Below are 13,200 nucleotides of genomic sequence, written 5' to 3' on the forward strand. Positions count from 1 at the left end.
TTGGTAAGGATTCACTGTGTTGATCTTGGGTGGCCTCAGCCTGCAGGATGTCAGTTCCCGGGCTAGAGACTGAAGTCAGGCCACGGTAGTGAGAGTGCTGAATCTTAGCCACCAGACCACCAGGGACAGTGGCCAGTGACAAGGCCCCTGGCCCCCTGGCTTTGCAGAAATGAATTCCCACAAAGACACGGAAAGTAGTGAAACAACTAAAGTGTTTATGAGGAGGAAAAGAGTACTCGTGAATAGTGTGGACTTAAAAAATTATTCACAACCTAAAAATTGAGAGTTATGTTTTATTCGGCGGAGATTTTTAGGACTTAAAAGGCTGGGAGGCAGCATCTCAATTAACCCTGAGAGAACTGCTCCTAGGAGGCTAAGGGAGAGCCAGGTTTTATAGACGTTTTGCAACAAAGGGCAGGTAGTCAGGAACATCAAAAGATTATTGTTAATTAAAGGAAACTAGATATCTCAAGTTAAGGAATTTAGCTCTTTTCTATGTATTGGAAGATGCAAGAGTCTGGGCTCACCGAACTCATTCCTTTGATATGCACCTCAGCTGACTGGGGCCAATATCCTGTATTTTCAAATCCTGAGTTTCCTTAGGGCTCACTGTATGGAGTGGCTGCAGTCTGATGGCTGCTAGATGGCAGGTATTCTTTCCTTCCTAAGTTCCCTCAGGGCTCACCAGCTCACATTGGAGGGCTGCAAGCGCTGCTGACTGTGACATCCTGTTTACTGATATGGCAGGAAATATTCCATTTCTCAATAGGTACACATGGGTGAACTCAGAGAGAATGTTGAGTGCTTGCAGTAGTTTAAATTACTTATATGTGGCGTCTCTTCCAGGTTTCTTTTGACCAATCATCTTGCTTTTCTTGGTTCTGAGTCGTATTTGGATTATCTCAGGGTCCTGCCATGTGTGCTCCTGCATCTCTTAGCCAAGATGGATTCTAGCAAAGAGGCCTATGGATAGGTTGACATCACTTACTATGGGGTGGTGCCCCCTCCTTATTTGACCTCCAAGGAGTGTTTCTGCGCATGTGTAGTCTGGAAGGTTTCCTTGACCTCAAGAATGAGGTATATGTGGTCTCTTTATCGCTTATCTGGGCAGGACTCAGCTCCTCTCTGCTCCAGCTATTATCTTTGTCTTGGAGTTTCTGTCCAGAGGTGACAGACTCCAGCTGCTCAGCCTGGGTCCCATCTATCTCCGGCCTCAGTGTGAGAAAAATTGTCTGAGACTTCGAAGTAAGGAAAAAAGGAGGGGCCATGATGTCCAATATACAAGGTTATAGGCCACACAGGATTCTATAAAAATGCACTTAGATCATCTAACTATTTACTATTGAATGTAGGTACCAAAATTAGTGAGGTTACTTAACTGGCAGAGAGGCAAATAATTTCTGTCCAGTGGAAGATTGATGACCTATTAAATAATAAAATAATTTTATTTTAAACTAATTTAACAATCCTGTTCTAACATTTCTTTATTACATTTCTGTAAATATCCTAATTTCTTAAATGTTCTTTGAACCTACCATGGCATTTTACCTGTTGGTTCATTTATTGAAAAGTGAAGCTCCTTGACACATGCTCATTTTTATTGGCTGAATCATGATTTTGCCTTTTTGAAAAAAATGTAAGTGAGATATCATGTGATTGTGACTTGATTGGAAATAAAGGGGGATTTAGGAGAGGTGCTGGTTCTTTTCACCTTTTTCTTTAGGCCCGGGAAATTGAACACTTGTCACTCAACGTCATGGCAAATCATCATTGGTAAGCAGCATACAGGAAGGTGGAAATTGCAGACAGGAAAGCATAATCTTTATCAGGCATGGGCTCACTGAGGATAAAGGAAAGGCTCTGGTCACTACAGAACAGCTCTGAAATCTGTTAAGATATATATAAATATCAAATTAAGGTAAAGGAACCTACTGAATTTCGTTTTGTTGTCATATGAGAGCATAGTCTAAAAAGCCTGCCCAAGTGTTTTTTAGTTATTCTATGGGAAGGCGTTTCTGTTTAACTATTTATTAAGGTCTAATATCTGTGAAGTGTCTATGAATTTAGATGCTAATTTATAGGATATTGAAAATTTCAGTGATTTTTGTCCATTAGAGATGAGTATTATCTCTTTCCAGTAGAAAAGATAACGTAAAGGTACTAATATAATTGTACCATAGGACAATAAACCTTTTCCATCTAAATTTGCTCGTTTGATTTTAATTCAATCGTCTTTTTCCCAGGTGGAGGGCGGGTGGTGGTGGTGGTGGTGGTCGCGAATTTTTCCGCTGTACATCTTGGTTCTCAGCTGGGGCCCCTGTAACAAAACACAGATTAGCAAAGGAAAAATAAACAGGTTTATTAACATGTATATTTCATACATACAATAGCAGAGACCCAGGAGAAAGTAATCCAAAGAGGTGGCTTATAACTCCAGTTTACACAGCATCTTCAACAAAGACTAGATTTGTAGAGAAATGACAGGACAAAGAAAAGCACTTTTAGGCTTCTAAGGGCAGCAAACTGTGAGAAGGTAAATATATGGGAGGGAACAAAGCGAGGTTTGCTAGAGTCCTCTGGAGCCTCTCTGGTCTGAACAGCCTGTGCAGTCTCCAGTACAGAATTTATATCCTGCTATAAGGCAGAAAAAAAGAGTAGAGAGAGGTTTTTCTTCCGATTATTGCTTATTAACTGCCTAGGGAGGTAAAATAAGGGAAAGCATTACAACAGTTCTTATCGACAAAGTAGGTGGCTCTAAAAAGAGCCTTTTTCATTTTTCAGTTCAGAGTAAGCAATAGCCTTGGGTTACGCCCTCTCCCCGCGGATGCGGCGGGCAAGCTGGATGTCCTTGGGCATGATGGTGACGCGCTTGGCGTGGATGGCACACAAGTTGGTGTCCTCGAAGAGCCCCACCAGGTAGGCCTCGCACGCCTCCTGCAGCGCCATGACGGCCGAGCTCTGGAAGCGCAGGTCGGTCTTGAAGTCCTGCGCTATCTCGCGCACCAACCGCTGGAACGGCAGCTTGCGGATCAGCAGCTCCGTGGACTTCTGGTAGCGGCGGATCTCGCGCAAGGCCACCGTGCCGGGTCGGTAGCGGTGCGGCTTCTTCACGCCGCCCGTGGCCGGCGCGCTCTTGCGGGCCGCCTTGGTGGCCAGCTGCTTGCGCGGCGCCTTGCCGCCGGTGGACTTGCGAGCGGTCTGCTTTGTACGAGCCATGACGATAACAGAAAAGAAAACTGGCTGGAGAGTAGTATGGTGCTGGTGCCGGTTCTGACCTTATTTATAGGTGCAGATCAGTCTGATTCCTAGCTCCCGCACTGTGATCTAATTGGTTGTCACGTTGCCTTTAGGGGAAATATGGTTGGATTCCATTAAAGATTAAATGAGTTATCGAAATTTTATTTCAGGTTTATAGTCCACTTTGAATTGAGTCCATAACAGTAAGGTTTCACTTAGTATAGATTTTAGTGTACTTCATTCATTGCATTTTTCTGAAGAGAAACAACCAATGGACTAAACAATTCTCACTAATAATGCCGTCATTCGCAGAATTTAAAAAGCCCGCCCAGACATGTCATTGGTCAGCTATTCCTCCTTTGTTCTCTCATTTATTTTATTCATATTTTACTTTTTGACACCAAGTTCGTTTGACTATACATTTATATGTAATAATGTATATACCTCGTGTACATGCAAAACCACCACTCAACATGAGGCATTATGGTCTGTATTCTTTGTCATTTACATACATATACGTTATCCATAGCCTACAAGCCCTAATTTATGTCCTGACAGAGAATTCCCTTAACAGGGGTTCTTTATGTGAGTTTACAAACGTATTGCATCTTTCAGTTAAAGGGATGGCAGAAAGCTACTTTCATGAATTTTTCTAAGAATTTATGGTGCATAAAATGTGACCAACGGCTAACAATTTAGCCCCTTTGTGGCAAAGATGGGAGCGGTTTCCCATTTTTAAATGTAAAACTTTTAACAGGCTAATATAAACAAAATTTAAGCGGAACTACACGTTAAAACTTGAACATGTCTCCTACACTTACGAAGTATTTCAGCGCTTTCCGGGAGAAAGTGGGTGGCTCTGAAAAGAGCCTTTGATTTTCGGAACGGGGACTGAAGAAGTGCTAAACGTTTCACTTGCCCTTGGCCTTGTGGTGGCTCTCGGTCTTCTTAGGCAGCAGCACAGCCTGGATGTTGGGCAGGACGCCACCCTGAGCGATGGTCACGCGACCCAGGAGCTTGTTGAGCTCCTCGTCGTTGCGGATGGCCAGCTGCAGGTGGCGCGGGATGATACGCGTCTTCTTGTTGTCGCGGGCCGCGTTGCCCGCCAGCTCCAGGATCTCAGCCGTCAGGTACTCCAGCACCGCCGCCAGGTACACCGGTGCGCCGGCCCCGACCCGCTCGGAGTAGTTGCCCTTGCGAAGCAGGCGGTGCACTCGGCCCACGGGGAACTGGAGCCCGGCTCGCGAGGAGCGGGTCTTAGCCTTGGCGCGAGCTTTGCCTCCTTGCTTGCCACGTCCAGACATACTGAAAGTAAAAACCTACCAATATGAGTTAGGTCTGAATACCGACAGCGAGAGCTACCCTAATTATAGTTTTCACTGGGCGCGAAAATGAAGGTGTACCATTGGCTAAAACTAGTTTTACTTAACCCAATGAAATCGGATTTTGAAATACACTTATTTTTATTGGACAAAACTGTTACGTGACGTTTCCAGGATTCAGCACCAATCAGACGTTCGACTTTACTCACTGCCTCCTTTGTTTAAGAAGCTGTGAAGGAAGAGCACTCAGCCTCGTTTTCATTCTTCCTGTTATTTTTGAACTGTTTGGCAGTTAACTCCCCACCATGCCTGAACCCTCCAAGTCTGCTCCGGCCCCGAAGAAGGGCTCCAAGAAGGCGGTGACCAAGGCTCAGAAGAAGGACGGCAAGAAGCGCAAGCGCAGCCGCAAGGAGAGCTACTCCGTGTACGTGTACAAGGTGCTGAAGCAGGTCCACCCGGACACCGGCATCTCGTCCAAGGCCATGGGCATCATGAACTCGTTCGTTAACGACATCTTTGAGCGCATCGCGGGCGAGGCGTCGCGCCTGGCGCATTACAACAAGCGCTCGCTGTTGCTGCCCGGGGAGCTGGCCAAGCACGCCGTGTCTGAGGGCACCAAGGCTGTCACCAAGTACACCAGCTCCAAGTAAATGTTTATAGGTGCTTTTAAAACAAAGGCTCTTTTCAGAGCCACTTTCATTTTCATGTGAGGAGTTGTGATGCCCTCTTGTTGCCCGTTTGGGGGATATTATCTAAACACAGTTAGATAGTGGAGTTGGCTGAGTTGTTTCTTCAAATAAGTCTCTGTATAGAAAAGCTCTTGTGCTTATTAAAACAGGCTCTTTCTGTTTCACTTCTTTCCCAAACCTTCCTATATTCTATACTAAAAAACCAGTTTCTGTCCACCACGCCTTATTTTCAATTAGGAAAGCAAGGGAGGCTGGCTGGGTGGCATTAGGAAAGGGAACTCTTCCATCCTAGCCATGGTTTGGCACTCTGGTACCAGGAATTGGTTTCAGTTCCCAGCTTCCCCCGGCCCTTTCCCCAGAATGGATTCTACACTCCCAGGATCATGCCCCACCCCACAGAATTCAGAGCCTTACCACCACCCGGCCTCCCCTACAAACTTCGACATTCTAGTACCTCTGCCTTCTGTGTGCCCAGACGCCTATATGTGGTCCAGTTTCACTTGTTTCTGAAACACTTCAGCTCGGGTTTTGCTCTTCCTTCCAAAACCTGTGTAACTTTTATTAAATTATCTTTGTAAAAATAACCAATAGTTTTCTCTTTTCCTGACTGGACACTGACTAATGCATGGTGCCAAGCCTCCCTTGATTTAAACCTTTTGCTTATTTCACTTCGTTTCAGCATCAGGCACTTTGATAATCATACATTTTCCATACTCTCGATCTCAGAAGGGTTTAGCACTATCAGTTCTTCCAGGTAGGTAAAGCATTTATTCCAGGAGATAAAAGAAGGGAGTCGAATTTGAGTGCAACCTGCAGGCCTTTGGGATCTGGAGCTTCATCTCCTAGCCTAACCATGTCACTACATGAAAGATGAATAAGAAATGCACCAAGAAAAGGGATGTAGCCTAGTGCTGGCAGAGGAGGTAATTCATGCAAAAATACTTCCTAAAGTGTTGAGAAATCTGCACGTGAAGTGTTTTTGAATTCTATCTAGACATCTTTGAAAGAAAATTGCATCAGAAGACATTGGTTGGAATTTGAGTTCTGTGAGGTAAAGAATCTTTGCTTCTCACAGCCTCTGTTCCTTAATTTAAAAATGAGAATGTTGGGCTTCCCTGGTTGGCGCACTGGTTAGGAAATCCGCCTGGTAAATAAAGGGGACACGGATTAGAGCCCTGGTCCGGGAAGATCCCACATGCTTCAGAGCAACTAAGCCAGTGCGCCACAACTACTGAGCCTGTGCTCTAGAGCCCACGAGCCACAACTACTGAGCCCGTGTGTCACAACTACTAGAGCCCATGCTCTGCAACGAGAGGCCACCGCAATAAGAAGCCTGCGCACCGCAACGAAGAGTAGCCCCCCTCGCCACAACCAGAGAAAAGCCCGCGTGCAGCAGTGAAGACCCAACGCAGCCAAAAATAAAATAAAATAAATTTATTTTTTTAAAAAAGAGAGAGAATGTTATAGGAGTTCCCAGGCTGTCCAGTGGTTAGGGATCCGCGCTTCCAACTGCCTTGTCCCCGGGTTCAGTCCCTGGTCAGGGAATTAAGATCCCAGAAGCCGCGTGGTACGGCCAAAACAGAACAAAACAAAAAAACCCAAAAAAGGATATTACTGAAACCAACTCATTGAGAGTTTTGTGTAAACAAATGCAGTAGTTACAATGAAAGCAAATATTACAATTTGATTTGCAATTCATGAAGTTATTTATGGACATTATGAGGTAAATTTTCCCATTACTCCTACACTTTACATATAATGAAGACAAGCTTTTTGATATAGTATAATAATCAGAAGTAATAATAGTATAATGAATGAACAGAGTGCTGCTCCATGAAATTAGACTTTCTGCTGTTAAAATCAGACACCCTAGACACACTAGCTAAAAAAAAGTAGGGGCCTTCCCTGGTGGCGCAGATGGTTAAGAATCCGCCTCCCAATGCAGGAGACACGGGTTCGAGCCCCGGTCCTGGAAGATCCTACATGGAGCAACCAAGCCCGTGCACCACAACTACTGAGCCTGAGCCTGAACTCTAGAGCCCGTGAGCCACAACTACCAAAACCCGCGTGCTCCGCAACAAGAGAAGCCACCGCAATGAGAAGCCCGCGCACCGCAACAAAGCGTACCCCCCGCTCACCGCAAATAGAGAAAGCCCGAGCACAGCCCGCGGCAACGAAGACCCAACACAGCCAAAAGTAAATAAAAATTTTAAAAACAAGGAAATGTAAATTGCCGCTGTTAAAATTAAAGCATTGTCAAAATTATGTGAGCCTGCAATTTTAGGAAGAATTTACTTGTATCTATAGTCATTTTTATATTTACACTTTTAAATTTAAACATATGTAGTTATAATCTTAAAGATCATTGAATATATTAATCAATAATTCTTAAACGTGAGTGCCTTTTCAATTGGTGGTCTGACAAATTATCACAAATACAGTGGCTTACAACAATACATTTATAATTTTATGGTTCTTTAGATCAATATTCTGAAATGAATTTCATTGAGCTAAAATGGTGTCAGAGGGCTTGGGCCTCTAACAGTGAAAATCTGTTTCCTGTCTTTTCCAGCTCCTGGAGGATTTTCCTTGTTCCTTGGCTCACAGCCCTTTGCTAGATTTGAAAGCCAGCAGTATCTGGACAAATTCTTCTCACACTGCCATCTCTCTGGTTCTGTACTCTGATTCCCTCTTCCATTGTTAAGGGCCCTTGTAATTATATTGGGTTCGCTTGGATTATCTAGGATAATCCTATTTATTTATTTGGCCACACGCAGCATGCGGGATCTTAATTCCCGGAACAGGGATTGAACCCCCCTGGACCTCCAGGGAATTCCCTAGGATAATCCTATTTAAAGTCAGGTCATTAGCAACCTTAGTGCCATCTGCCACCTTAATTCCCATTTGTTATGTATCTTAACATATTCACAGACTCCAGAGATTAAAAGGTAGACATAAGTGGGGAGGCATCATTCTGCCTAGCACAGTAAGTGACAGTATTTTTAGAATTTGACAGAATGCTATATATTTTCTGTTCTGGTGGGAGGACGAACATATGGACACACTACTGTATGTAGTTTCTTGGATTTCATCTACTCCCCCTAAAGCTCATATAGACCTGGTGTAGATGTTTACCTCTGGGACTACAGAAAGCAAAACTTGACTATTTACAATAACATAAACTCTCATATACAGCTATCTGGTATTTTTAGTTTTCATTCTTTTACATTTAAAAAATTTTTGCTTTTGTTCTTTATATGTATTGTTTGAATGTTCATGTATTTTTTTGTGTATATTGTGTGTGCATATTTATGTGTTGTGTTGGGAATGGGAAGCCTGGTAGTCATTAATTACACAAGATTATAGACTATTAGTACATTTTTCCTACCAGGGTTGAAATCCTAAAAATATGTTGTAAATACATTCTTAGCATTTGTTCCATATGGGATGCCATTCATGGCAGTTTATAAACTTAAGCAGGTTTGTAATTATGAGAAAAGTGTCAATTTTCATGACCGTTATATACGTATACATAGGACAGGAGAGTGGTGGTAGTATGAATTATTTTCATTCAAAAAGTTTTTTTCTGACTAGGACAAAATAATCATAACATCCACCCTGAGAGAAAATAACATAATTTAAGGGAGAGGAGGCACCAAAATATTTTAAGGGTATTTCTTTCCTGAACTGCCAGTGTCATCAGCCCCAATATGGTGGTTCGGCAATGGTCTAACTTTTCATTAGCCAAACCTTGGAAAAATTCTCCTTACAATTAAATGGTCCTATTCTGGAACCCGAGATACTCGCTTTTCATTTCAATTTCTATGCACATTAACTGTGCTGTTCCCATTAATACTTAGAAAAGTTACATTACTTTAATCAAATAAATCGAATGCATGTACATATTCTTCTTACTACCACAGAGCACTAACAAGGTATTGCCAAGGATTTAAGAGGATTTCTTAAATCCTCTTCACTTTCCATGGAGTCTGTTCGTAGGGCACACTACTTCACAGCAGTTCAAATGATACTTACATGTCCACACTTGGCTAGCCTTGTAGCCAAAGTGAGCAGTGAAAGCAAAAGGCTATGCTACCGTTTATCTAGAATGTAAATACATACTTGTTTTCAAACCAAAATGCTGTGTACTTCAAGTGTTAGCACCATACAGCAAGAAGTCCGTTTCAATAAATTAAAACTTAGTCTATTATGGCAGTCATATTAGAGACAAATCATTACAGCTCTTATGCTGAAAAAGTGGGTGGCTCTCAAAAGAGCCTTTGAGACTAACCACGAAAAGCACTTTTTTGCTGGGGTCACTTGGAGCTGGTATATTTGGTGACAGCCTTGGTGCCCTCGGACACGGCGTGCTTGGCCAGCTCCCCGGGCAGCAGCAGGCGCACGGCCGTCTGGATCTCCCTCGACGTGATGGTCGAGCGCTTGTTGTAATGTGCCAGGCGCGACGCCTCGCCCGCGATGCGTTCAAAGATGTCATTGACGAAAGAGTTCATGATGCCCATGGCCTTGGACGAGATGCCAGTGTCCGGGTGGACCTGCTTCAGGACCTTGTACACGTACACAGAATAGCTCTCCTTGCGGCTGCGCTTCCGCTTCTTGCCGTCTTTTTTCTGGGCTTTGGTCACCGCTTTCTTGGAGCCCTTCTTCGGGGCGGGAACGGACTTGGCCGGTTCAGGCATAACGAACACCGTGCCAAATTAAAGATAAAAGTAAGTCGTGGAAACATCACTCAAGATATTTGTAGAGCTACTATGCAAATATGGTATTTAAAACTTTACACTTTGATTGGATAAATTTTCCACGTTGCTCGGTGGTATGCAAATTATGTGACAGCAGTTCTCCTTTTTAATTGGTTGCAAGCTTTTAGACCCTTTTAACCAATCAAACAGTGTAATTTACAATTCGGCTTCGAAGTATAATTGCTTCTCATTTGTTAAGAAAATTTGTACTTTCGTTTCGCTTCTTCTTTGCTAAGCACCTTGATTAGATTGATCAGATGTCGGGACGCGGAAAACAAGGTGGGAAGGCTCGTGCTAAGGCCAAGACCCGTTCTTCTCGCGCTGGGCTCCAGTTCCCCGTGGGCCGAGTGCACCGCCTGCTCCGAAAGGGCAACTACGCCGAGCGGGTCGGGGCCGGCGCGCCGGTGTACCTGGCGGCGGTGCTGGAGTACCTGACGGCCGAGATCCTGGAGCTGGCGGGCAACGCGGCCCGCGACAACAAAAAGACGCGTATCATCCCGCGTCACCTACAGCTGGCCATTCGCAACGATGAGGAGCTCAACAAGCTTCTGGGCAAAGTCACTATCGCTCAGGGTGGCGTCCTGCCCAACATCCAAGCCGTGCTGCTGCCTAAGAAGACCGAAAGCCACCACAAGGCCAAGGGCAAGTAAACTGCGGTATTCAAATTCTTGATCTTTGAGGAATCAATCTTAACCAAAGGCTCTTTTCAGAGCCACCCACGTATTCATTAAAAGGGCTTACATTTTCCTTATTTAAGCAGGTTGTTGAAAATGATTTTCATCACATTTTGTCAACTTAGAAGATGTATGTACACTCCTATGAAATGCAAACTAATAATACAGTTTAAAGTAATAAAAATACTGTTCAGCTAAGTAAAAACGATGTAGAGAAACCTTGTGTCACAAGTAATTAAGTCTATCAGTGCAACAGGCCCTAAGTTAACACTCAGAAAAAGATAATGGTAGAATAATATTTGCTAAATGTTGAAAGTTTAGGTGCAAATCTAGTTAGTGACCTACAAGATCATTTAAACCACTCCTTTAGTACCATCTCATGTTGAAAGGAATTGTTTTGCATCCTAATGGGACACGTTGATCTGTAATTCATAATTGTTTTTAATAGCCAATCTCAACTCTACTGAGCTGGGCCCTAATCAATTGTAAATAAGAATACAATACTGCATAGCCTGGAGCTAGAATTTGTTTAGGCAGAGTTTAGCAAAGGCTTCAGCATGACTTTAAGGGACATACAGTAACACATGTACCATTTACAAGTCTTGAGTTTTTCTTAACACCATTTTACACGAAGCTCAGTTGAAATTGTGAAACGTAGTGGGGTGCTTTTATGTGAGAATGCTATAGTTGGTGAAAAGTAAACATTTGTTAATATAATAGCAAGCATGAAATTATTTCAGAGTTAATGGTTTTAGTGCATTCCGAAAATCTCCAAGAATTGAGGCCTGCGCAGGTCCCAACCTGTCTGGTTTGGGGTTGCTATCTGCCTCATAAAGCAGAGGGTTTGTCTTCTGGGAAGACAAAGTCGTCCTCTCCTCTGATAAAACCTCTCACACAGTTGGCTTTGGCATCTTCCATGAAGAGGACTTCAGAGATTGAGGACTCATGCGGCTGGGCTTTCATCTGAGCTAGAGAGAGAAGGCCGTGGTTATAACCACAGTGTCCAGAGTGGGGTGTAGTTACCTCCAGAACTTTTCACTGTAAACACAGCCTGGGATTCATGGTAATCATACAAGTAGATTCCTTAATAGTAAATATTAATAATAATAATAGTTTCAAAAAAGTTTTATTTCTTTCTCCTTTCCTCTTCCCCCTCCCTCTCTTTTTTAATATGGCCCTAAAGAACCCTAAGACATATGATCAGATCACAAGTTATAGAGGTGTAAATTCTTTAGTTTTTGTAAAATCTGAAACTTAAATATATCTTTAAAACACAATGCATCTTAATAGTAGGGATTCCTTTCTCCTCCTGTGGCCACAGCTCTTACCCCAAGCCAGAAAACTGACACTGGTGCATGATAGCTTGGAATGCAGTGCAAGGGTTCATCATAAGACTTCAGGGCAAGCCACGTTAAGTCTTATGGGGAAGGTAGAGGAGGGTGTATTCAAGGGGCCTGGATTGGGGATAACAATAAGTGTTCAGGATTCTTTCCTAGTTCTGCTTTCATATGATCTCTGGACCCCTAAAGTGATGGTTCTCAATTCTAGCAGACCCAACACTCTTTTTCTATAACAAATACTGTAACCTACCCCCTTTACTATCCTGAAATGAAATTCATAGATAATATAATCTACCAAAACACGACTTAACTGTAATATAAAAGGGGAAATAAAAGTATTTTGTTATTTTAAAAAATCTCTAAGAGTTTAAAAAGAGAAATCAAGAAATTGACGTAAAATTAGCCTTACTACACTTGAATGAGGGTATAAAAATCTCTTGCCCAATCACATCCAACACGCCTTTTCAAAAAGTTGATCAAAAGAAAGCCAGTTTCATGTACCAAAGTGTAAAAATTTTATTCTGCAAACAAGATTAAGCATTGTAATAATTTGTGTTAAGTTCTGCGCAGAAAAGCCAAAGAACATTGTAAAGAAACAGCATAAGGAAGATAGAGGCGAGAAAGGGTTGAAAACAGCCATTCAAAGGGAGGCTGATGTCGGAGAGTGAACCTCGCTACCAATACCTTCACTTCGAGCCGTAAGGGACAAATGACTTGTCCAATCAGAACGGAACTCTTTATATATACCAGTGGGGGGGGGGGCGGGGGGCAGGCTTTCATTTTTCCACCAGCTAGCTGCTTTCGGGAAATCTGTCATGGCTCGTACTAAGCAGACCGCTCGCAAGTCCACCGGCGGCAAGGCGCCGCGCAAGCAGCTCGCCACCAAGGCGGCCCACAAGAGCGCGCCGGCCCCAGGCGGCGTGAAGAAGCCGCACCGCTACCGACCCGGCACGGTGGCCCTGCGCGAGATCCGCAGGACTTCAAGACCGACCTGCGCTTCCAGAGCTCGGCCGTCATGGCGCTGCAGAAGGCGCGAGGCCTACCTGGTGGGGCTCTTCGAGGACACCAACCTGTGTGCCATCCACGCCAAGCACGTCACCATCATGCCCAAGGACATCCAGCTTGCCCGTCGCATCCGCGGGGAGAGGGCGTAGATTTGTTTCTCCCGATTAAGTGCCAAC

General features: G+C 43.7%; 5 protein-coding genes and 1 pseudogene across 5 annotated transcripts in view; 3 read left to right on the plus strand and 3 right to left on the minus strand.

Annotated features, from left to right (window-relative positions):
• LOC112064328 (uncharacterized) overlaps positions 1–3,425 on the minus strand; it is an 11,241-nt gene extending 7,816 nt beyond the window's left edge. The window contains exon 1 of the mRNA XM_028479531.1: positions 2,810–3,425. Within this exon, the coding sequence (XP_028335332.1) occupies positions 2,810–3,216 (407 nt within the window). The 5' untranslated portion in view covers positions 3,217–3,425. The remainder of the gene's footprint in view (positions 1–2,809) is intronic.
• A 200-nt stretch (positions 3,426–3,625) lies between these two features.
• LOC102977259 (histone H2A type 1-B) lies at positions 3,626–4,541 on the minus strand. The gene has a single exon (XM_007128603.3). It carries the CDS (start codon positions 4,539–4,541, stop codon positions 4,149–4,151), a length of 393 nt encoding a protein of 130 aa, XP_007128665.1. The 3' UTR covers positions 3,626–4,148.
• A 221-nt stretch (positions 4,542–4,762) lies between these two features.
• On the plus strand, positions 4,763–7,428 carry LOC102987685 (histone H2B type 1-N-like). Its single transcript, XM_007128633.4, has 2 exons — positions 4,763–5,205; positions 7,194–7,428. The coding sequence occupies exons 1-2, from the start codon at positions 4,865–4,867 to the stop codon at positions 7,264–7,266; spliced, it is 414 nt and encodes a 137-aa protein (XP_007128695.3). The 5' UTR covers positions 4,763–4,864; the 3' UTR covers positions 7,267–7,428.
• A 2,093-nt stretch (positions 7,429–9,521) lies between these two features.
• Positions 9,522–9,946, minus strand: LOC102987969 (histone H2B type 1-C/E/F/G/I-like). Its single transcript, XM_024121833.2, has one exon. It carries the CDS (start codon positions 9,943–9,945, stop codon positions 9,565–9,567), a length of 381 nt encoding a protein of 126 aa, XP_023977601.1. The 5' UTR covers position 9,946; the 3' UTR covers positions 9,522–9,564.
• Positions 9,947–10,249: 303 nt separating this feature from the next.
• Positions 10,250–11,772, plus strand: LOC102977542 (histone H2A type 1). Its single transcript, XM_028479426.2, has one exon. The coding sequence runs from the start codon at positions 10,263–10,265 to the stop codon at positions 10,653–10,655; it is 393 nt and encodes a 130-aa protein (XP_028335227.1). The 5' UTR covers positions 10,250–10,262; the 3' UTR covers positions 10,656–11,772.
• Positions 11,773–12,275: 503 nt separating this feature from the next.
• On the plus strand, positions 12,276–13,198 carry LOC129391539 (histone H3-like; annotated as a pseudogene).
• The last annotated feature ends 2 nt before the right edge of the window (positions 13,199–13,200 follow it).

Source organism: Physeter macrocephalus, chromosome 18 (genome assembly GCF_002837175.3).
Source record: "Physeter macrocephalus isolate SW-GA chromosome 18, ASM283717v5, whole genome shotgun sequence".
Classification (NCBI taxonomy): domain Eukaryota; kingdom Metazoa; phylum Chordata; class Mammalia; order Artiodactyla; family Physeteridae; genus Physeter; species Physeter macrocephalus.